We start from the raw sequence: 20,688 nt of genomic DNA on the forward strand, positions 1-20,688 counted from the left end.
TGATTTCATTTTTAAGAGGTATTGTGCTCAGGATGGAGTGTAAGATTTCTGTGCTTAAAAATAGCTCTTCAGCAGTTGCACCTGATCCTTTGTATACATAGGCATTCTTTCCCTGCCTTCTGTCTTCACATCATTGTCATTTACTTTTCAGCAGTGTCCCATGAAAGCTAAGGCATGCATACAGGTTCTGTGCAGTAGTCTACAAGTTTTAGGGGATTTTTTTTTTTTTTTTGCCAAAATACCGCAGTCACATCACCATTACCAGCAGCAAGGAATTTGCACTTGAGCTAAAATTATCCCTTTAAAAAATTTCCTGAGGTGTTTAGGGAAGTACCCTCTTCTTTAAAGGCACTGACTATAAGAGCACATAAAGAACTGGCTGGAGGGTTGCAAATTTTTATCAATTTAAGATGTCACTAAAAGACTGAGAGCCCTGGCCACATAAGAGGCAGAGAAGATCCATCGACATCAGTGAAAGAGTTATAAAGCAAACTAGAAAAAATAGGTTAGCAAGTCAAATGAAGCATATGTCCACATTCCAAAGGCATTTTTCTCGAGGAGGAATGTTGATATTCCCCCTTTCCATATTCCTTAATACAAAGAAGCTAAAATATATTTAAAGTGCTTAAACTATCAATAAAATAAATATCAAATCTGAAAAAAAGCCTAGTAAAAAACTTTTGAAAATAATGTAAACCAATAAGGCTTAAAGATTCTTTTCATTTACTAGAGGGGGAATGTACCCTATTAACAGCACAATCAAACAGTTAAAAAGTGGGTAAGGAGGAGTGTTAGAGGCATCAGTGCAGTTTCCCACCAAAAATAGGATCTAAGCAAAAGAAAACAAAAAGCCTCTCCAACTTTGCGGACATGGATGTGAATGGCTCTGAGGAATTAAGACCTGTTGGTCCGAACTTACCATATCAAAATGAGCTATATGTTGATTATATACTATTAACTCCCTGAAGAAATCTGTTTTGCAGAAACAGTTTTGGTCTTTCTATAGAAATTCCATGTAGATTCCACCATGGTTTACATTTTCATTAGGTTTAGAGGACAACGCAGTTTCTTTCAAACCACCTTAACCTAAGTGTGCCCCTTCCTTCACCTTTATCCTAAAAAAATTGAGAATCCATTGATGTGAACTGTGACACTCAATGTGATAAGGTGGGGCTCTTCCAGCCCCATTTTCTTTGAAAGCCAGGGGATAAATAAAAGATTTTGCAACATTAAAAATGTAAATGAAAACTAGTTTTCTTGGTGATGACTCTTACTGACTACCCTATATGAAAATACCAGAAATTTTAAGTTCAGTGGGTAAAACACAAATATTTGAGAAATGTAGTTTATCTCTGATGTCTACTTGCCTGAGCCACATTTTTAAAATCTATGGAAGAAAAGAGAAAGTAACAAGGGCCATTTATAGCCTCTCATTAAAATTGGCAGAACCTACTTTAGTGGGAATACAATCTGCTTATACAACAGAGGAGGCAAGTGCCACCACTGAAAAACCTCGCTTTCACCACTATCCCCATTCTTGCACATCTCAAGGTGTAAGCCTTACTATAAATTATAAATCTGTTTCCCTGTTTAAGAACTTATAACTAAAGAAAAACTGCATATACAAATTATACCATGTTTTTTTTATTTAATTTGGGAATGGAATGGGGATAGCATACATTTTATTTGTACAATATTTAACAATCACTTACCCAAGGTGGGGTTTTATGGGACTTTTTTTTTCTTTTTTTTTAACTTTCTGTTAAATACTTGCAGAAAAAATAGCAAGTACAACTTGACAGTAGTACAACAACCTGTGCCCAAAACACTGACAAGAAATACAGAGTAAAGCTAAAATAATTACTTACCAATATTTTGAGAGAGGTAACAAATAGGATATGGTTGAGACTGCATAAAAAATGTACTGCTGGTTGAATATCTGAGGTAAATGATGTTCAATCAAGATGCTACTTGTATCATTTTGCCCATAAGTCAGTAAATAATTTTATGCATATTATACCAAATGTCCCTAAAAAGTAATATTTTTAAAAAGGTAAAAAAGAGAAACAGGAAAATATCTATGGTGAAGCTTTTTTTTTTTTAACTGTAATCAATTTACTCCACTAACCTATCCTCTGGCCAGGATTTTTTTCCCTATCTCCTGCGTTTGACTTAAATGTAGCTATTTCGTAGGAGTAAGGAAACGGGAAGAAGAGATTCTTTTTAATTTCATGATATACGATTAATTTTTAAGTTCCAAACTTTTTTTTTCCTGATTGTATTTTCAAAACATTACCACGAAAGATAGTGCAAGTTCATGGGACCAACAATTGTGAGGCACAGTCTCTGTTCTGGAATTCACAAGGTACCTGTAATAAACATTCAAACAAGAATCACACATCACATGCTAAAAACTTCCTAGCATCTAAAATACATACAAGAGCTGTGCAGGGCATAGACTTCAAATAAAGCCAAATACTGGTTAATCCATCAGTCCTATGGCAGTTGTTCATAAAGCATTCCTTACACGGAGATCTGGGCAAGGTAAAGAGTATAGTTAGAGCAGCAGTTCTGACGAGTGTCATAAAGGCAAAATACAAGACGAATCATAAGGAGCACCATACACATGAGGAAAAAATTACTGGGGTCCCAGTTTACCCCAAAACAAAGAAGTCACCATTTTTCTTTCTTTGATCTTTTTTTCAGTATCCCAAGCTCAAACTTTTTTATTAACTTGCCCGCTCTACACTGACTGTAAACCAAACGAAAGAAAATGCCCTGCAAAAGAAAGTTTTAACAAGACTAGTTATCAGAACAGGTAGTCACTGGAACATTCTTATTTTACTGCTTATAAAAAGTATTTTTCTATCAATATAGTTCTCAAAAGGATACAAGTTTTAAAACTGGCTAGCTAGAGTTGGGTACAATCCCCGGGATTTCTAAAAAAAAATTTTCTAACATGAAGAGAAAACTTTATTTTGTGAATAACTAGTCTTAAAAAATTTATCTCTAAGTGTTCACATAAGCCAAACATTCATCATATTCCTTGTTTTTCTTTTGATTTTTTTTAACTTTTAAAAACATGATTAAATGTTCAGAACAGATAGAAATTAGTCTTCAGTAGATTAACAATTTTCATGTATGAACATTCTCATTATTTTCCCTTCTTGATTATTATCAAAGTGGAAGCAAAACCAAATCAAGAAAGTGAGAAGCCAAGTACTTCCTGAAATAAAGGTAAACTCAACACTGAAATGGGAATTCTTAGAACTACAACAAAACCTTGGATACATGTGACCAAGAGCACGAAGTTCTGTACGGTGTGTGGCACACAGACAACAATGCTGTTACTCTTCTTTCCTCTCTGCTTGGAGTCTGTTGACCGATGTATGATTTATAATGTAATTTACTATTCCCAGAGATTAAGTGCATGTTATATGTAAAATGTAGTGTACTGTGTGGTTAAACAGCCATTTGAATATAACACATTCACAGTGAGCTCCTGATGGTGACATGTAAAAAATACTTTTATAAAGTCAATGTATGGATTTTAAAATGACCTGACAAAAGTACATACCATAATAACTGGCTGTTTGTTGGTCAGTAATCTAGAAATTCAGGAAATTAATATTTTACTTTGGCCTGTATAAATTTGAAGAAGAATCCAATTATATTTCTAATGTAATATTGTTTTGAAAAGCACTTTGGCACCTACCATCAATTTCATCTTATCAAGGATAAGGCATGAACTATGCTAAATTAATATCAGTGTTAGGTGTGAAAGCAATTTGTAGGAAGAGGCTAAGGTATGTTACCTATATCAACATTGGTTACCTCTAAATGTCATTGCATATTTTAAGTTATAAGTTTAACTTGTTATCCCTGATTTATTTTAAAGCAGTAACATCTGAAATCTGTGCTTAAAATTTTAAACCTCTACCCTAGGATGATTCTTGACATATCACAGACATCAAATATTACCCTGACAAGATGGCACCAAGCAGAAATATAGTGATAAAGTCTCAAAGCAGAGAGTGAGGAATTTTGGGTAATGACACTTCCTGAGGTGATCCTAAAACAGTGATAAAGAATGTCCCACACACTGGTAAAAAGAAACACACTACAACTTTACATATATAAATAGGAAAAAAAAAAAACTATTTCAAAAGAACAAAAACGAAGAGCTTTCCAGTGTCACAGCTCACTTAAATTTAAATCATGCTTTAAATTTTCAAATAGTCCCCAAACACAACACACCCAAAAACATACATAGGAAAGTGTGCAATATTTTGGGAACTGGATATAAGATGAAGCCTTAAAATGTGGGAGAAAAGGTAAAAAGACACCTTTTTTTTTTTTTCATTTCAAAATACAGCACTTTTTTTTCCTTACATCACAAGCTAGCACAAGAAAAGCTAAAACACTGCTTTACGAATGGCCACTTACTGTTGGCACTAAGCATAGCTTACCTTTTTTTCTTAAATAACACAGTGAATTTGTAATACCTTGTTACAAAACATGGGTCAATTTATTATTCAGATGTTGTTAGTGTTTTCAATTTTATAATTTAGCAACCGTGGAACTGAGGTATACCTTGTTGAGGGAGGTTAAAGTAATGCTTGGAAGCCTCTTTACTGTACCCCACTTTGATGACTTTGTTTATGTACACAGAACAGCAGCACACTAAACATTCACAAGCTGTGTCATATTGGCATTACAATAGTCATTTATAGAAACACAACAGCAAATGCAATAAAAACAAGTTACCCTTTTTAAAATCTGAAATGAAAAGTTTTTGATTTAAAAAAAAATAGCAGTAGTTCATTTAAGGAATTAGTGTCTTCTGACAGACATTAAGAAATCTGATGTCAGTTTTTCAAACACTTGATTAGCCAGGTCCAAAAGATCCTTGATTTGGAGAGGGCCACATTCTTCATGTACACTTTTTCAAAAGTTTCTTTATAGAGTCTTCAACTTTTAGTCTCATGTCCTTCATGTCTCTGCTACAGGCAATGCCGTAAGTCTCCCAGAGCCACATTTTGAAATGAGGGTCTTCTTTCTGACATGTCCAGGAGACATCCTACTCATTTCACACAGAAAATAAACTGTAAGCAGTTTCATTAGCTCAGCAGCTCCAGTTGAGAGTCTTGTTTCTCAGTGTGTACACATGGTGCAACCATCATAGACTAGATTCTTTGGGAGGAAAGTCAACATTTGTCACCATCGTGACCACTGTTACAATGTCCTCTGTCGTAATGATATTTGTTAGTCTTTGCATCTGAGTAATTCTTTCACCTACACATCCAGCTGATAACCTGGCTTCTGCATCGTGATCCCAACATTCTTCTATTGTTTCACAGAGCATTGCCATTCCCTAAAATGGAAAAACACATTCAAACACCACAGTATTTTTTTGTTTTCTATTAGGAAATAGAATACAATCTTCCTAAAGAAACTGCTATTTTTGTGGGTTAAAGAAAGTTTCAAGATTACCCAAGTTTGATGATACTTATCAACATTCACTTTTGAGAAAAGCATTAAGAGAAATCAACTTTTTCTTAGCAGTGGAAAGCTATCACAGCAAGTGATTCGGATTTTTGTTTTGTTTTGTTTTGTTTTCCAAAATCCCTATCCATTGTTCATAAACTAGGTAATTGAAATGCTGACCCTTGAGCCAGATTAAAAACCAAGGCTTTAGGAGGTCTAACCAATTTTTACTGTTTTCTCCATTAATATCAGCATCTTTACCTTGCAGTGAAATAGAAAAAAGGTTATAAAGCCATCCTCAGGGATTCTCTACCTGGCTTTATACATGTTTCTAGTTATATCTAGCCTAAAATAACCAGGGTAATATTGTTCTAGCCTTCACCTACCTAGTCTCTTAAGTTCTTAAGAGCTTGAGAATCATTCAATCCCAAATCAAAACGTAAAAACTGCTATGGAGAGGAGAAAACTGGGTGCTTCACTTAATGACATCATATGGGCAGGTGGTGATCAGCAGGGTTACCCAACTATCCACTGGCTCAGAGGCAGGCACCCCTTTTCCCCACAAGGGACATACTTATCTGCACAGGACAATAAAGGTGAGAGCCCTTAAGGCTCTATGACCTCACCATCTCTCTCCTAAGTATATAAGACATAGCCTTAATTTTGCTGTTTCTGCAACTCTAGTATAGAATGACCTGTATGAAGATCATCTCGGAAAATCCTCCCAGAAAAAAAAGAAATGTATAGAGATATAAACTGTTCCTCCAAAAAGCATTTTTTATTGAAAATTCAAGTGAAAAGCTAACCATATAACTTACAGCATGTTTCTGCCAATAATCTCTTAAAACAGGCCTCTTTTTTTTATGCACAACAACTTCCTGCATGTCTTCAAGGGAGGGATGCTGGCCAATTTCCTCCTCAAATGGCAACATGTATTCATCTACAGGTCCTGAAATTAAAAAAAAAAAAAAAAAAGCGGGGGGGGGGGAAATCATTTTAATTCAGGTCTTTCTGCCTTCTAAACTGGAACAAGCTTTCTAAAACAGTCTTTCATACACTTTTTCCTAACTGTCAGGTGCTAGGATGATGAGAAAAACAAACTCAACTGTACCTATACCACAATGTGATTGATGCAAACTTTAATTTAGGGGAAAGCAAAAAGTCTGTAAGTTGGCATGTAACCCTGCTAGGGACTGTGGAAGGAACTTTCTTCTCCTCTGTTGTGTAACGAAGCCTATCTCTATACAGGACATAGGATACCATCGATATCTGCATATCCAGAACATAATATCCCTTTAAGGTACCCGAACCTCTTATAAGTCAGATCAAACTGTAAACAGCAGTGGTTTCATCTCTGAAGACTTGGGGTTCAATTTGTTATACCATCTTTATTCCATGACATGCCCAAACCCCCACGCACTCCTCCTGAGCAATTATGTACCTCAGGGTCACACCGCTTTGCAGCCCTCACAAGAGCTTCCAAATACTTATTTAAAAAAAATATATATATCACAAATGTACTCTCCAAACAGGGTTCCCAGCAAGTCAGAATATGCCTTTACAGATAGGATTCATTCAAGAAAATAATGATTCCTTTTTTTCGTAGGCATACTCAAATATGGAAATTTAGTTGAGTTAGTAATAACTAATATTTGATGAGCACTTACCCTGACTAGAACTTTACATTATTTATTTCCATTTTATGTTCACAGAACAAAGGTGGCATTACCCTATTTGACAGATAAGATATTCCAACAACAGTTCCATAATTTGCACAAAGGGATACAACTTTCAGTGACAGAGTTGGAATTTGAATCCATCTCTGAACAGCTCTAAAGTCTCTGTCTTCAATCACTATAGTGTATCCCCTTGACAGAAATTGTTCACTAATGAGCAATTTCAGTGACCAGATATGTCTGTAAATAAACATAAAGCTTGTACAAGTTCTTGAAACACACCAAGTACTCCTGGATAGAATATAAGTTATAAAAAGTGAATCATGGGAGTTCCCCTCATGGCTCAGCAGTTAGTGAACCCAACTAGCATCGATGAGGACACAGGCTCGATCCCTGGTCTCACTCAGTGGGTTAAGGATCCAGTGTTGCCCTAATGTATGGTGTAGGTCACAGATGTGGCTGGGATCCCACATTGCGGTGGCTACAGCTCCGACTAGACCCCCTAGAATCTCCAAATACCACGGGTACAGCCCTTAAAAAAAGACAAAAAGACCAAAAAAAAAAAAAAAGTGAATCATGAAGGAGGCCATCTAACCTAATCTAACCCTGTCTAAATATAAGAATCCTTGATACCTGGATAGTCTACTCGAGCACATCCAGTGACATTCTAAGGTGTCTATTTAACCCTGGCTACTCAAAGTGTGGTCCACAGATCAGCAACACCAGCACTGATGGGTAGCTTACAAGCTTTGAATTGAACCACCAAAAAAATTTCTTTTTTGCCTTTTCAAGACCACCCCCACAGCATATGGAGCTTCCCAGGCTAGGAGTAGAATCAGAACTGTAGCTGCTGGCTTACACCACAGCTACAGCAATGCCAGACCTGAGCTGTGTCTGTGACCTACACCACAGCTCACACCAACGCTTTAACTCACTGAGCGAGGCCAGGGATCAAACCTGGGTCCTCATGGATGTTAGTCAGATTCATTTCTACTGAGCCATGACGGGAACTCTGAACCACCAAAAATTTTAAAAGTGGAGGCACAGGAGGTTAAGGACCTGGCATTGTCACTGCAGCAGCTCAGGTCGCTGGTGTGGTGCAGGTTCAATCCCTGGCCGTGGAACTTGCACATGCCTTTTTATTATTATTGATAATTAAAAATTATTTTAAAGCATTTACTTTAGCAATGTTCACCCTGTCCCCTCTGTCTCAATTTCTGATTTAAGTTAGGAATGCCTGACTCTGCAATTAAGTATTTCATAGTACATGTGAGGCATTTAAGAAATGCAAGCATCTATTTTTTTTTTTTTCCGTAAAAACTTGCAGGATAACCTCTCCTCCCGACAAAGCAATTCCTCACTCCTCAGTATTCCTGTAACACTCCCTTATATTTCTCAGGTATCACATTCATCTAAAAACAGTTATGTACAAACTGGAAAAAAAAAAAAAAAGCACTAGACAATTCATCCTTACTCCAGAGTTAATTGCCCAAGATATGTTTTATCACCTTAAGTAAGCTGTACATTACTTGTGTATCCCTCATAACACTATCCAATGGTTTGCTTTGGAGAGTTCACATTAATAAAATTCTTAAGAAATATATTTTTTATAACACCTGTCATCTAACCTACTTTTGCCTCCATAAATGCATTTAACAAATGCATTTTGTCTTCCACTTTGAGCCACAACACACAGAACAGCTTACTCTTCTTCCTTTAGATGTTTAAGGTAAAATTGTACACAAATTGCTCAACCTTTCTTAGGTTGGATCCACTCCCACACCAAATCTCTAATCTTGGAAGAATGAATGAATGGCACTCCCTTCTAATTCTCTTTAAAAGGTAGTACCCTGAATCAAGTTTCATATACCAGAGGTAGCCTGTCCTATAGTGAGAAACTATTATAGTACTCACAAAATATTCTTACAAACATAGGTTAAATTGGTCATCTTTTATAAATTAAAATTTTAAAAAACAGATTGAACTAATTTACACTGATTAGGGAGTTTAATAATCAGGAAAATTTGCCTTATATTCTCATATCCAAGAAGTGTAACATAGGAGTTTCCTTTTGGCCTAGCAATTATGAATGCGGCATTGTCACTGCTGTGGCTAAGGATCGATCCCTGGCCTGGGAACTTGTGCACATCATAGGCAACACCAAAAAAAAACACCTCCAAAAATCAAAAAAGTGTAACATAACTCAAGAGAATAGAGAACTTCTGAGGAGCACTAAAGACAGCATTCCTAGAACACTAAACTTCAGTCACACCAGGAATACAACATGCAGGTTTACAATCAATCAATGCAAATATTTCTAAGACTTGAACAAGGACATAAGTAATAAGAACAAGGATTAGGAATCCCTTAGAGCCAAGGTGTTATGCTAATAAGGAATGTAACTTTTATTCACAAAATGTCTACATCAAATCAGACTTTCAAAGCTCTGAGGAGGCAGTATCTAACCTTGGTATAACACATGCTCAGTTCTGGGTCATGGAGGACAGAATGCTAATATAACGTAGTATTCCACAGACAGCATGAGTGTCCTGGAAGGCAAAATCCCTGAACTCTACATGCATCTCCTCTCACCCAAGAGAGAGCTTTAACTCTTAGGTATCTCAGGATCCATGTACCTAACCAACACAGCAGCCCTTTCCCTGCATCTGGATCAGAGTTTCAAATCTAGGTTTCACCAATTACCACCTTTAGCCTAAAATAGACACACTACTTAATTTCTACTTAAAATTTCAGTGTCAAAGTCCTCACATATAAAACTGATAATAACTACATCCAAAGTTCTTTTAGGAAATAAGCTAAAGGTATGTGACGTGCCCAGCAAAATACCTGGCAATGGTCATGAAGCAATATTTATCAGTACCTTTCCTCTCCTGCACACCCTATCCCCTCCTTCCTGCATTCTCTTTAAGTTACCACCTCTTGGAGTCTATTAAAAAAAAATTATACTTTAAAACATTACCTTTGAGTGTAATCATCCCTTTATATACATGGGTAGCCATATATTTATCATTTTAAAAATATTTGTTCTCTTACCATCTGCAGCAGTACAACGAGAAGCCAGCTCCCACAGGACTAATCCCATGGCATACATATCTATCCTCAAAAATGCATCCCTTTGGAAGTTTATAGCACCCTCTAATACTTCTGGAGCCATATACCTCCGGGTACCAACCTGAAAAAAATGTTGAAAGCAAATAGTACTTATTTATTAACTTTATGAGCTAACATTTTATGATTCTGTAGAAAGAATCAAACCCAAGCATGGTCTGATATCAGGTAAGATAAGTGAATTATGACCAACAGAGTTTTATTCCATTTCAAGTAATACCATAGCCAAGACACTGGAAACAGCAGAAGTATCCATCAGCAGAGACTGCGTAAACAAATAAGAGTATTACTCAGCTCTAAAAAAAATCATGAGAAAAATCTTTAAAGACTGAAATGGAAAGATTTCTGAAAATACTGCAAGATGAAAACAACATGGAACAGAGCAATATATACACTAAGATCCCTTCTGGGTACACTTAATAGATATATCAACAGACATTTTGCTGGAATAGGCTGAGTCTTTCCCCCTTCTTCAAGTAATTACATAAAAAAAAAATGAACAATGGTTATTTGTGGGGAGAAGGCTAGAACAGAGGAAACAGCTGTATGCTTCTTGGCACGGAGGGCAATAGAATGGTATCTTTACTATTTTTAAAAATAGAATATTTTTAGAGCAATTTTAAGTACACAGAAAAATTGACTGAAAGAATGAAGATTTCCTATATTCCTCCTGCCTTCATACACACACACACACACACACACACACACACACACACACACACACCTTCCCCACTAGGGATATTCTGCACCACAGTGATACATTTGTTATAGGTAATGAACCTATACTGACACATCATTATCATGCGAGTCCACAGTTTATATAACTGGTCATTCTGGTAGCTCCTGGTATTGTACATCATATGGATTTTCAACTATGTACCTTTGTACACAGTTTGAAAATGTATCTTTTATTAAAAAAAATCTTTTTTAGAGAGTTTCTCTCTTTCTCTCTACTAAAAAAAAAAAAAGAAAAAAACAACAAAACTAAAACAATAATAAAAAGAATTAGCCAAGTAAAGGATGGATAAACTTTTTAAAGTTCTATTTGCACAAAATCTATGTCTTTGTTTCTTCATGAATTCTATCTTGGAGTTCTTTACTAATACCCATCCCTAAAAATTTGGTATTTCTTAGTAATGTAACTACGGTTACTAAGCTAGTATAGCTAGCTTTGGTTGGTGCTTGAGAAGATTCATATATGAATGCTTTAAAAATTTCTGTGAAACAGGGGGTGGGTCACAATCCATTTGAGTTTTAGTAGGTCTAGGAAGCAGCCCAGATATTGATACTCCCAGAAGCTCCACTGTTAAGTGACTGTGATCTACAGACTCAAAATTGGGCCATTATCTGCAAATGTACATATAACAGAAAAGTTAAAAAAAAATAAGGACAGATCCTTAAGACTCTAAAGATCAAGTTTTAACTGAATACAGAGAACACTTTCAAGAAAGGAAAAAAGAGTGGTTTTGTCTTTTCTGCTACTTTAAATAACTATTTTCACTGTACTATAAGCAAGCTTTTCCCAAAAGTTGACTTTTCTCCTAAAGATAAACATGTGCCATCCAAAGTACTTCTGTTCTTATGAAATAATGACATCTACCTTTTCAATGTAAAATGTCTTCTCTTCTATAAACGGATGATAATAGATAAAAATATTTTTCCCAGTGTTCTTTGTAGTATATAAAATGTGTAATAACATGCATTCAGAAATTTTCTAGTCCATGAAATCTAAAGTCATTGAATCAGTGATGTATTATTATTTATTACTATGTATTTTATAAATGTGTGTGTGTATATATATATGTATGTGTTATACATTATTATTTATTTTTACCCTCATCATGTAACCCAATCATGAAGGCATTACAGGTTATTAAAGAGTTCCCCCAATTTTTTTCTTAAAAAAAGGAGGGAGAGGAGTTCCTATCGTGGCTCAGTGGTTAACAAATCCGACTAGGAACCATGAGGTTATGGGTTTGATCCCTGGCCTTGCTCAGTGGGTTAAGGATCCGGAATTGCCATCAGCTGTGGTGCAGGTTTCAGACACAGCTCGGATCCTGTGTTGCTATGGCCCTGGCGTAGGCCGGTGGCTACAGCTCTGATTAGACCCCTAGCCTGGGAACCTCCATATGCCGCGTGAGTGACTCTAGAAAAGGCAAAAAGACAAAAAGAAGGGGAAAAAAAAAGAGGGAGAAGTTTATAAGGTACAAAAGATTAAACTCTTCCCCATATTCAATCTTTTTTCCTTTTTCAGGCAAACCTGAGGCATAGGGAAGTTCCTGAGCCAGGTACTGAATCCAAACCATATCTGTGACCTATGTCACAGATGCAGCAATTCTTGTTACTTAACCCACTGCATCACAGCAGAAATTGTCACAAATTCAATCTTATGGTAAGCATACAGTCAGCTCAGAAGTTTGGCCCCAGGCTTCCTCCACAATCTCCCACCTCAGTAATATTCTCCACAAAAATGCCTTTGTTCTCAAATACATTCAGTGTTAACTTTTCTAGAACTATGACTGCTGACTAAATTCTTAAATCATTGGTTAATACTGCCAAAGTTTGTTGTGGTTTGTTCTTGGAGGTCAATACTGGGCAAGAAGAAAGCTGAAAATTAGATGATCAAAATAACGTGCATGATTTGGAAAATGAAATAAGGATTATGAAAAATCATTTAGCTTTGTAACTGGTTTGAAAACACTTTCCTAGCTCGGTTTTTAAGGGGGAAAAAAAGTACAGATACTGCTCTTTTCCTCTTTGGCCTTCTTCCTTAAAGGCTCCCATTGCTGAGATCTTTTGTGTAGACGATGACTAGTAGAGTGAGGCTCCTTGATCAGAGCCTTACAAATGCTCTGAACTCTGGAGAGGACTCAGAGAAAAGCTATTAAGTTAAGCGAAGAGTTAAGGAGGCAATAAAGACCAAGAAGAAATAAATCATCATTATTGTCTGGAAAAATGGGCACCAGATCTTAATACAATGTAGCATGAATGGTCAATGATTAGTCTTCCATATCTCTTAAGATAGTGAAAAAATTAACAAGTTAAAACTAGTGCGTTAATACTAAGAACTCCCTAAGAATGTGGTCTATTAAAATGTGTTGAATTCTTCCTTGATTAGTTTTAAAATTAGAATCCTGTGACATCTAAGTTGTTCTATGAATTGCTTGATCTAAACCACTTGAGGTCCTAACAGTCTTTCACCGCTATATGAAAATACCTTCCTCAGCAAACTTAACAAACTATGCTTAAAAGAGTCATTTTGTATTAGATGCCGATTTAATAACCACCATGATAATTTTAGAACAACTGATCCTAGATATGCCATCTAAGAAAATATGGGACAGAATTATTTTTTCTTACAGTTTATAGTTAGCATCCTTACCTGCCCATGAGTATCACCTGCAGACTTGCCAGCCTCAAACTTTAATGCCAACCCAAAGTCAGCAATACAAGCAGTCAGATTGTTCTTCAACAGCACATTTTTACTTTTGATGTCCCTTGCAAACAGAAGGATAGACAAAGTATTCAAAGTTAGTTTAAACAAGTTATCTTTTAAATTTTTTCACTGAAAGTAAGAAATGAGACCACATATACTACTATAAAACAATTGCTACTTTCTAAGTATGAAATACAGAAAAAGGCATCAGGAGAAAAAGCCTAAGCAAAATCTCCATATAGCTTGAACCACAAGAGTACAGTGACCAGCTCCTATTCATCACATGGACAGTAAGAAGGAATTCTCTCCATAAAGCAGTTTTATAAAGAGCTACCATCCCAGAAAACTGTCAGCCTATGTGTTGTTTATGTCAATCCTACCTACTGATTATAAAACTGTTATTTTTTATGATAATAAGCATATTTCAGAGTTTATAGTTGGAAATTCTAATTGAAATTGAAATTTAAAAAAATAAATTAAAAGAATTTTCAAATAGTAGTTGAACTAGAGCCTTTTTGTCTATTGGCACAGGCCTACATTTTAAGAATGGTCCCATATTTTAATGGATCTTATATTTACCAACCTGGCTGTACAAAAGCATCTCTAGGGATATATAACAGATAAATTTTTCACCATAAACATAATGGCTCCATCTGTATCCTAGTGTTCCAAAAAAAGTAACTATTTTAAGGTGATCAGATATCTTCCTTTACATACTAGCCTCAACTGCTTCAGGCTAGAGATTACTATACCCCAGCTAAATACATCTGCACTGTGAGCAATGGTTAAATTTATGTGTACAGACACAGAGACTAAGCATGAGATAGAGGAGGATATTTACAGCACAAATGCTATAAAAAACCAGTCTTAGACTCAAACAGTTTTTAGAGACCCTACTCATAATAACCTCTGGGGGTTCCAAAGGATTAGTTCCCTATAGGATGGGTGAGGCAAGCAAAAATCCAGGAAGAGGCAGTTTGACTGCATATGGAAAGGTGAGAAGGGGAGCTATTTCTGAGGTGGAAGTCCTTTAAGGTTTTCAAAATCAGAATCTTCATTAGAACTGGATTTAAAGTAATACCTCCTAGCAACCTAAAAAAGTGCCTGGTGGCACTGAACTATCTTTTAAATGAATCAGTTAACTGCAAATAACCATCTTTAAGTTGAATATAAGATGTCAGACAAATTGATCCCATGTTCAAGGAAGTTAAATACAAAATGGTAAACTGAATCCCATATTTAACACAGGAACTGACACTGTCCTGTGTAAAGATATGCCAACTGTTGGGTCCTAGTAGTATTTTTTCACTGAAAAAGTAAATCCAGTGAATCTAATTATTCAAATCATGCCTCCCTCCACCTCAGCTCAGGAAATGATCACACTATCATTCAAAACAAGCAAAAAAGATACTCAAAATCTCTTAATTATACCCCCTTAAACACCTAATTAAAATCATCTTTGAAGTAAATCATTCTTAACTATGCTTTCAGAAATGAGACAAAATAAAACAAATTAATAATTAAACTTTGATAATGATTTTAATATATACATTACCCAAAATAATTCCTGGCCAATCTCAAAATTAACTTGAAACAACAAATGAATATCAAATGCCTCCTTTAGCATGAGATTAGATTACTAAGGGAAAAATAAATTTAGCCCAGGGGAATGAAAGTTTAAATAATAAACAAATATAGAATTACTGGAGAAAATAATATAAATTTAGCTCTACCTGTGAGATATGGCAGGTTTGTGGCCATCTTTTAGGCCAGGTATATCCTCGTGTAAATATGCCAATCCTCGAGCCATAGTTTCTGCAATATGACACAATTCATTCCAAGAGACCACATTAGCCTTAAGAAAGTCTGACAATGAACCCTAAAGAAAGGGAGAAAAAAAAAAAAAAAACTTACGTTCTTGACAAAAATCATATATGTATGGAGACTTTCCTTTTTTATTTTTAAGTGTTTATGGAAGGCAATATATCTTTCCTTTTGGTGAATAACATCCAAAAAGCAATCTTTCTAGAATGGTTCAAATTTTACATTAATGAACATTTGAAAGGAATATCACTAATCTTTAAAGATTTGCTACAAGTACAGTTGTTCACTTTCCTATTTAGAAGCCAAAGGTATAAAAAAAATTTCAAACACAAGAAGAGCTGAAAATCTAAAATTTTAGAAAATATTTTAAAAGTTAAAATATATTGACTATAGGAGCTCCTGCTGTGGCTCAGTGGTAAAGAACCTGACTAGTATCCATGAGGATGCGGGTTCAATCCCTGGCCTCGCTCAGTGGGTTGTAGATGTGGTGAGATGTGGTATAGGTTGTAGACATGACCCGTATCCCGCACTGCTGTGGCTGTGGTGTAGTAGCTACAGCTCTTATTCAACCCCTAGCCTAGGAATGTCCATGTGCCGCACGCGTGACCCTAAAAAGCAAATAAATGAAAATATTTATTTACACACACACACACGCACGCACACGCACATGTGTGCGTATAAAACACTGACCATAGAGATGTTACATCATAGGACTAGGAGAACCAAAAATTAAAACACAAAAACAACTAATCTAAACTGCCAACCTTTCGGCCAAGAATTAAGGGAAGTAAAAGAGCCACATTTTTCTGATGATGAACTGACTTCCAAGAAGAACACAATTTCCTACTTCAATAATGTGTACTTTCAAACCAACTCTGAAAGTAGAAAAATTGAGGAAAAATAGCAAGTAGGTTTTCATGGTAATTATCTTACAAATTAGTGACAGATCAAAGATCAGATATATTTCCTGACCCCAGTTTTGTCACTATGCAACATTGATTAAAGAATTTTAAGAAAAAGGAGTTCCTGTCGTGGCTCAGTGGTTAACAAATCCGACTGGGAACCATGAGGTTGCAGGTTCGATCCCTGGCCTTGCTCAGTGGGTTAAGGATCTGGCGTTGCTATAACCTGTGGTGTAGGTCGCAGACGTGGCTTGGACCCCACCTTGCTGTGGCTCTGGTCATAGGCCGGTCGCTACAGCTCCATTAGACCCCTAGCCTGGGGACCTCCATATGCCATGGGAGCAGCTCAAGAAAAGGCAAAAAGACAAAAAAAAAAAAGAATCTTTAAGAAACAAAATTCAAGGTGAAAAACTGGTTCATGTAATAAAATTAAATGGTAAATGGCAAATAAAAATTACTAAGCAATGGCTATGTTAAAATAATTATTTGTAAGAGAGGTAATGACAGCACAAGAAATCAGGGACAAAAGAATAGTATTATATAAGTAGAGGGTTAGGTGAAAAAGTTCCATCTTTATTTTTCTATTAAAATAACTTTTTTTTGGTCACACTCACGACGTGTGAAAGTAACTGGGCCAGGGATCGAATCTGTGCCACAGCAAAACCCAAGTCACTGCAGCGACAACACTGGATCCCCAACCCACTGCACCACAAGGGAACCCTAAAACAAATTATTTTTAAAATAGGTTTTTATTTCTAAATATCAACCACCTATAACAACATACTAGTCCCCCAAAAGTGAGGGCTTTGTAGCCAACCTTAGGAAGGCAGGCCGACTCTAACTTTACTGAGTTAAAAAAGAAAGCAGTTTTACCTTTTCATGAAATGCTGTGATTAGCCAAAGATCCACATCAACACTGGTACCTCGTTTTTCTGCACCAATGAACTGTAATATGTTCTCATGCTTCATTCCAGGCAAACTATAGACTTCATATTCATTTTGCCATGACTGTTTGTCCTATGGTTAAAAAAAAAAAAAAAAAAGAATAGTAAGAATGCAAAGAATACAGGCAAATAAACCATATCTAATAGATTACTTAAGTAGGTTCTAAGGCAATTTTTTTTTAATGGCTAAGTATTAAATGATTTTTTGGTTTTGTTTTGCCCTGTTTTTTAATTTAAAAAAAAACAACTTTGACAACAGGTCCACACCAAATGTCAGCCCTGCCCCATTCCCTCAAACATAATTTTTGTGTTTCTAATTTGTAAATACAGTAGTTGGTCAGAAAGGCTGCACTTCTAAATCTAACAATGGCAACACATTCTGCTTACAAGTTAATATTACAGCGTAATTTCATCATGTTGCAAAGTTACTTGCATTACTATTAAGAATAATCACCTTGAGAGATGAAATTCAGGGAGGATGACTTCATCTAAACAGAAAACAATTTTCAAAGACAAACAATATATCAAACATTTTTAAAGTCAATAAGAGAGCAATGGGGTATAAATGTGCAATACAGTAATTTGAAACACTACAGATTCATTTGTGCCAGTAAGTGATCCATGTCTATTACACACCTACTTAAAAAGCATTAGTATCTATGCACAATGAGCAAATAATGAAAAGTGGGAGACACCACAGCATAATGGTTAAGAACCCTCTGTATCCAAACTAAGAATCTTTGACATGTTACACGATCGTTCCCTTTCCTCATTAGCAAAAAAGGACCTGTAGTGTCTGCCTCACAGGGTTGTTGTATTATATGTACAGGTAACATATGGACACATATCATTGAGTACTCACATATGTAGAGTACTCTCTGTCTACACAACAGAACCATTCAATAAGGTTACTGTTGTTACTTTTACATTAATGTCACCCAAATGCCCTTCTCCAATTTTTAGGCTTCGTCACATAAAAACCCTGATTTTCTTGGTGAACCTTGGCACAACAGACTCTTCCTCTGAGAACCATAATTTACAGTATGTGCACAGCTACCAAAAAAAGAAGTCTGACTCTTAAGAAACAGGCTTTCAAGGAGGTAAAAGTGCAAAAATTTAGGTATATTAAGACAAAGAAACTTAATTTTGGAATAAGGAAGATCTACTATATAGGTTCAGGGGTGGAGCCTGCATCAGAAAAACTCAGCCATACACAATACCATCATGGCATTAGCCACAGGTGTGTACACGCAGAAGACAGGGACAAAGGAATCATCACAGATCTATACCACCAATGGAGCAAAACAAAAACTAAGAATAGCTCAGAGGTACATTAAACCAGAGTTTTATGAGGTTGGCCCCCTCTAAAAGAAAAACAGGTCAACAATACACCAATTATTTGCAGTCTTGAGTCATTGCCTCTGAAAATTCACCAAAAAAAAATATCAAGTCATTACATAAACACTCAAAGTAGGACAAAAATGAATTAGTTTGGTCATATACCTCCAAAGAGCAATTCTAAAACAAATTCTGGGAGTTCCTGTCATAGCTCAGTAGTTAACGAATCCAACTAGGAACCATGAGGTTTCAGGTTCGATCCCTGGCCTCACTCAGTGGGTTAGGGATCCTACGTTGCTGTGGCTATGGTGTAGGCTGGCAGCTGTAGCTCCGATTTGACCTCTAACCTGGTAACCTCCATATGCTGTGGGTGTGGCCCTAAAAAGACAAAAAAAAACAAAAACAAATTCTGTACTATTCTGTTTGCTTTTTTTGATAACGTCGGTGGGACATTAAAAGAAACCACTCAGACAATGAATTATGATTTTATTAGAATCCTCTTCACTTTGCATCTCTGTAGAATTTTTATTGTTAAAAAGATCACCAATATACTCATTTATTGTAATTCCACCCTTCCAAACAAATATGACTGTTGTATCATTAATTTCTCAGATGAAAAGGCAGACATAAAAGGGCTAACTGCTTTCCCAGTATCACAAAGAACCACCTTGAAACACGTGGCTTGTGTTTTCAGACTGTTTCTGAGTTACAATGATCTAGCCAGTTACGTTTTTTAAAAAATATATGTACATTATGGAGTTCCCGTTGTGGCTCACTGGTAACAAATCCGACTAGTATCCACGAGGATGCAGGTTGGATCCCTGGCCTTGCTCAGTGGATTAAAGATCCAGCATTATTGTGAGCTGCAGTGTAGGTCACAGACATGGCTCAGATCTGACATTGCTGTGGCTGTGGTGTGGGCCAGCAGCTACAACTCCAATTCAACCCCTAGTGTGGAAACTTCCATATGCTACAGGTGCAGCCCTAAGAAAAAAAAATAAAAGCAAAAAAAAGTGCATGTTAAAAAATACCTGTATTGGAAAGATTTTCACTGCCACATATTCATTGAGTAACTGGGCTTTCCAGACACAACCAAATCTTCCTCTTGCTTTTACTTCTAGTAATTGCAGTGGCTTCAAACCTAATAATGGAGAAGGTGGGGGTGGTCCTGGGTCCTATAGATAAATAATAATAATATTATCAAAAAGGAGCACTTGATACATATCACTTCTAAATATCAGAAAAAAGTATACTGGAATATCAATTGACAGAAATGGTAAACACAAACAAATGACAGTAAATTCAATTTTGCCAAAACTGAGTTCTAAAGAATTACTAATTATCTATAAGATCACAAGGCAAGGAACTTGAATTAAGAGTTTTCATAATAACATTCAACATTATTGCTATACACATATATTTATACATATCTGTGACCTTCAGGACACTACTAACAGTATTTCAATGATCTCATCCAGTTGATACTTCTTTATAGGACAAAGATTTGAAATGTGCCAGAAACAGCAAATTATGGCTGTCTCAGAGAAAACCTCTCCTCAAAATCCATTACTTTCCCCAATGAGTGTTTAACTTTAAATCTTTCTTCATGTTAGAAATATCCAGAGCCATTCTCAAACACATTACAAATTGGTATATCAAATACAAAGCACATAAAAGAAATTTGTAAGTTAGTGTTGCTACAGCCAAACTATTATGTTCACTATAATTTCCCCCCTAGTAATAATTCATCCCTTTGTTTATAATTACCTTGCAGAATTGATCTGAGATATTATTTGTGCTTTGGGACTAATTGGCAAAGAAAGTACAGATAATAATTCAGCAATTAGTGGTCATCATTGTAGATAATAAGGTATGAAAGCGAAGGGTACTGCTATAGTTAATTTTTTAAATGGAACGAACATAGTATATGAATACAGGTACAGCATGTCAGA

The 20,688-nt window shown here is 35.9% G+C and overlaps 1 protein-coding gene across 1 annotated transcript in view; it reads right to left on the reverse strand.

The window, feature by feature from the left end:
* Positions 1-183: 183 nt before the first annotated feature.
* The window catches only part of ACVR2A (activin A receptor type 2A), an 86,602-nt gene continuing 66,097 nt past the window's right edge, over positions 184-20,688 (reverse strand). Inside the window, exons 5-11 of the mRNA XM_047771978.1 lie at positions 19,768-19,911; positions 17,328-17,471; positions 15,462-15,607; positions 13,675-13,789; positions 10,218-10,356; positions 6,306-6,436; positions 184-5,374 (exon numbers count right to left, since the gene is read on the reverse strand). Coding sequence (XP_047627934.1) covers positions 5,180-5,374; positions 6,306-6,436; positions 10,218-10,356; positions 13,675-13,789; positions 15,462-15,607; positions 17,328-17,471; positions 19,768-19,911 — 1,014 coding nt within the window. The 3' untranslated portion in view covers positions 184-5,179. The remainder of the gene's footprint in view (positions 5,375-6,305; positions 6,437-10,217; positions 10,357-13,674; positions 13,790-15,461; positions 15,608-17,327; positions 17,472-19,767; positions 19,912-20,688) is intronic.

This window comes from Phacochoerus africanus, chromosome 3, assembly GCF_016906955.1.
Source record: "Phacochoerus africanus isolate WHEZ1 chromosome 3, ROS_Pafr_v1, whole genome shotgun sequence".
Classification (NCBI taxonomy): domain Eukaryota; kingdom Metazoa; phylum Chordata; class Mammalia; order Artiodactyla; family Suidae; genus Phacochoerus; species Phacochoerus africanus.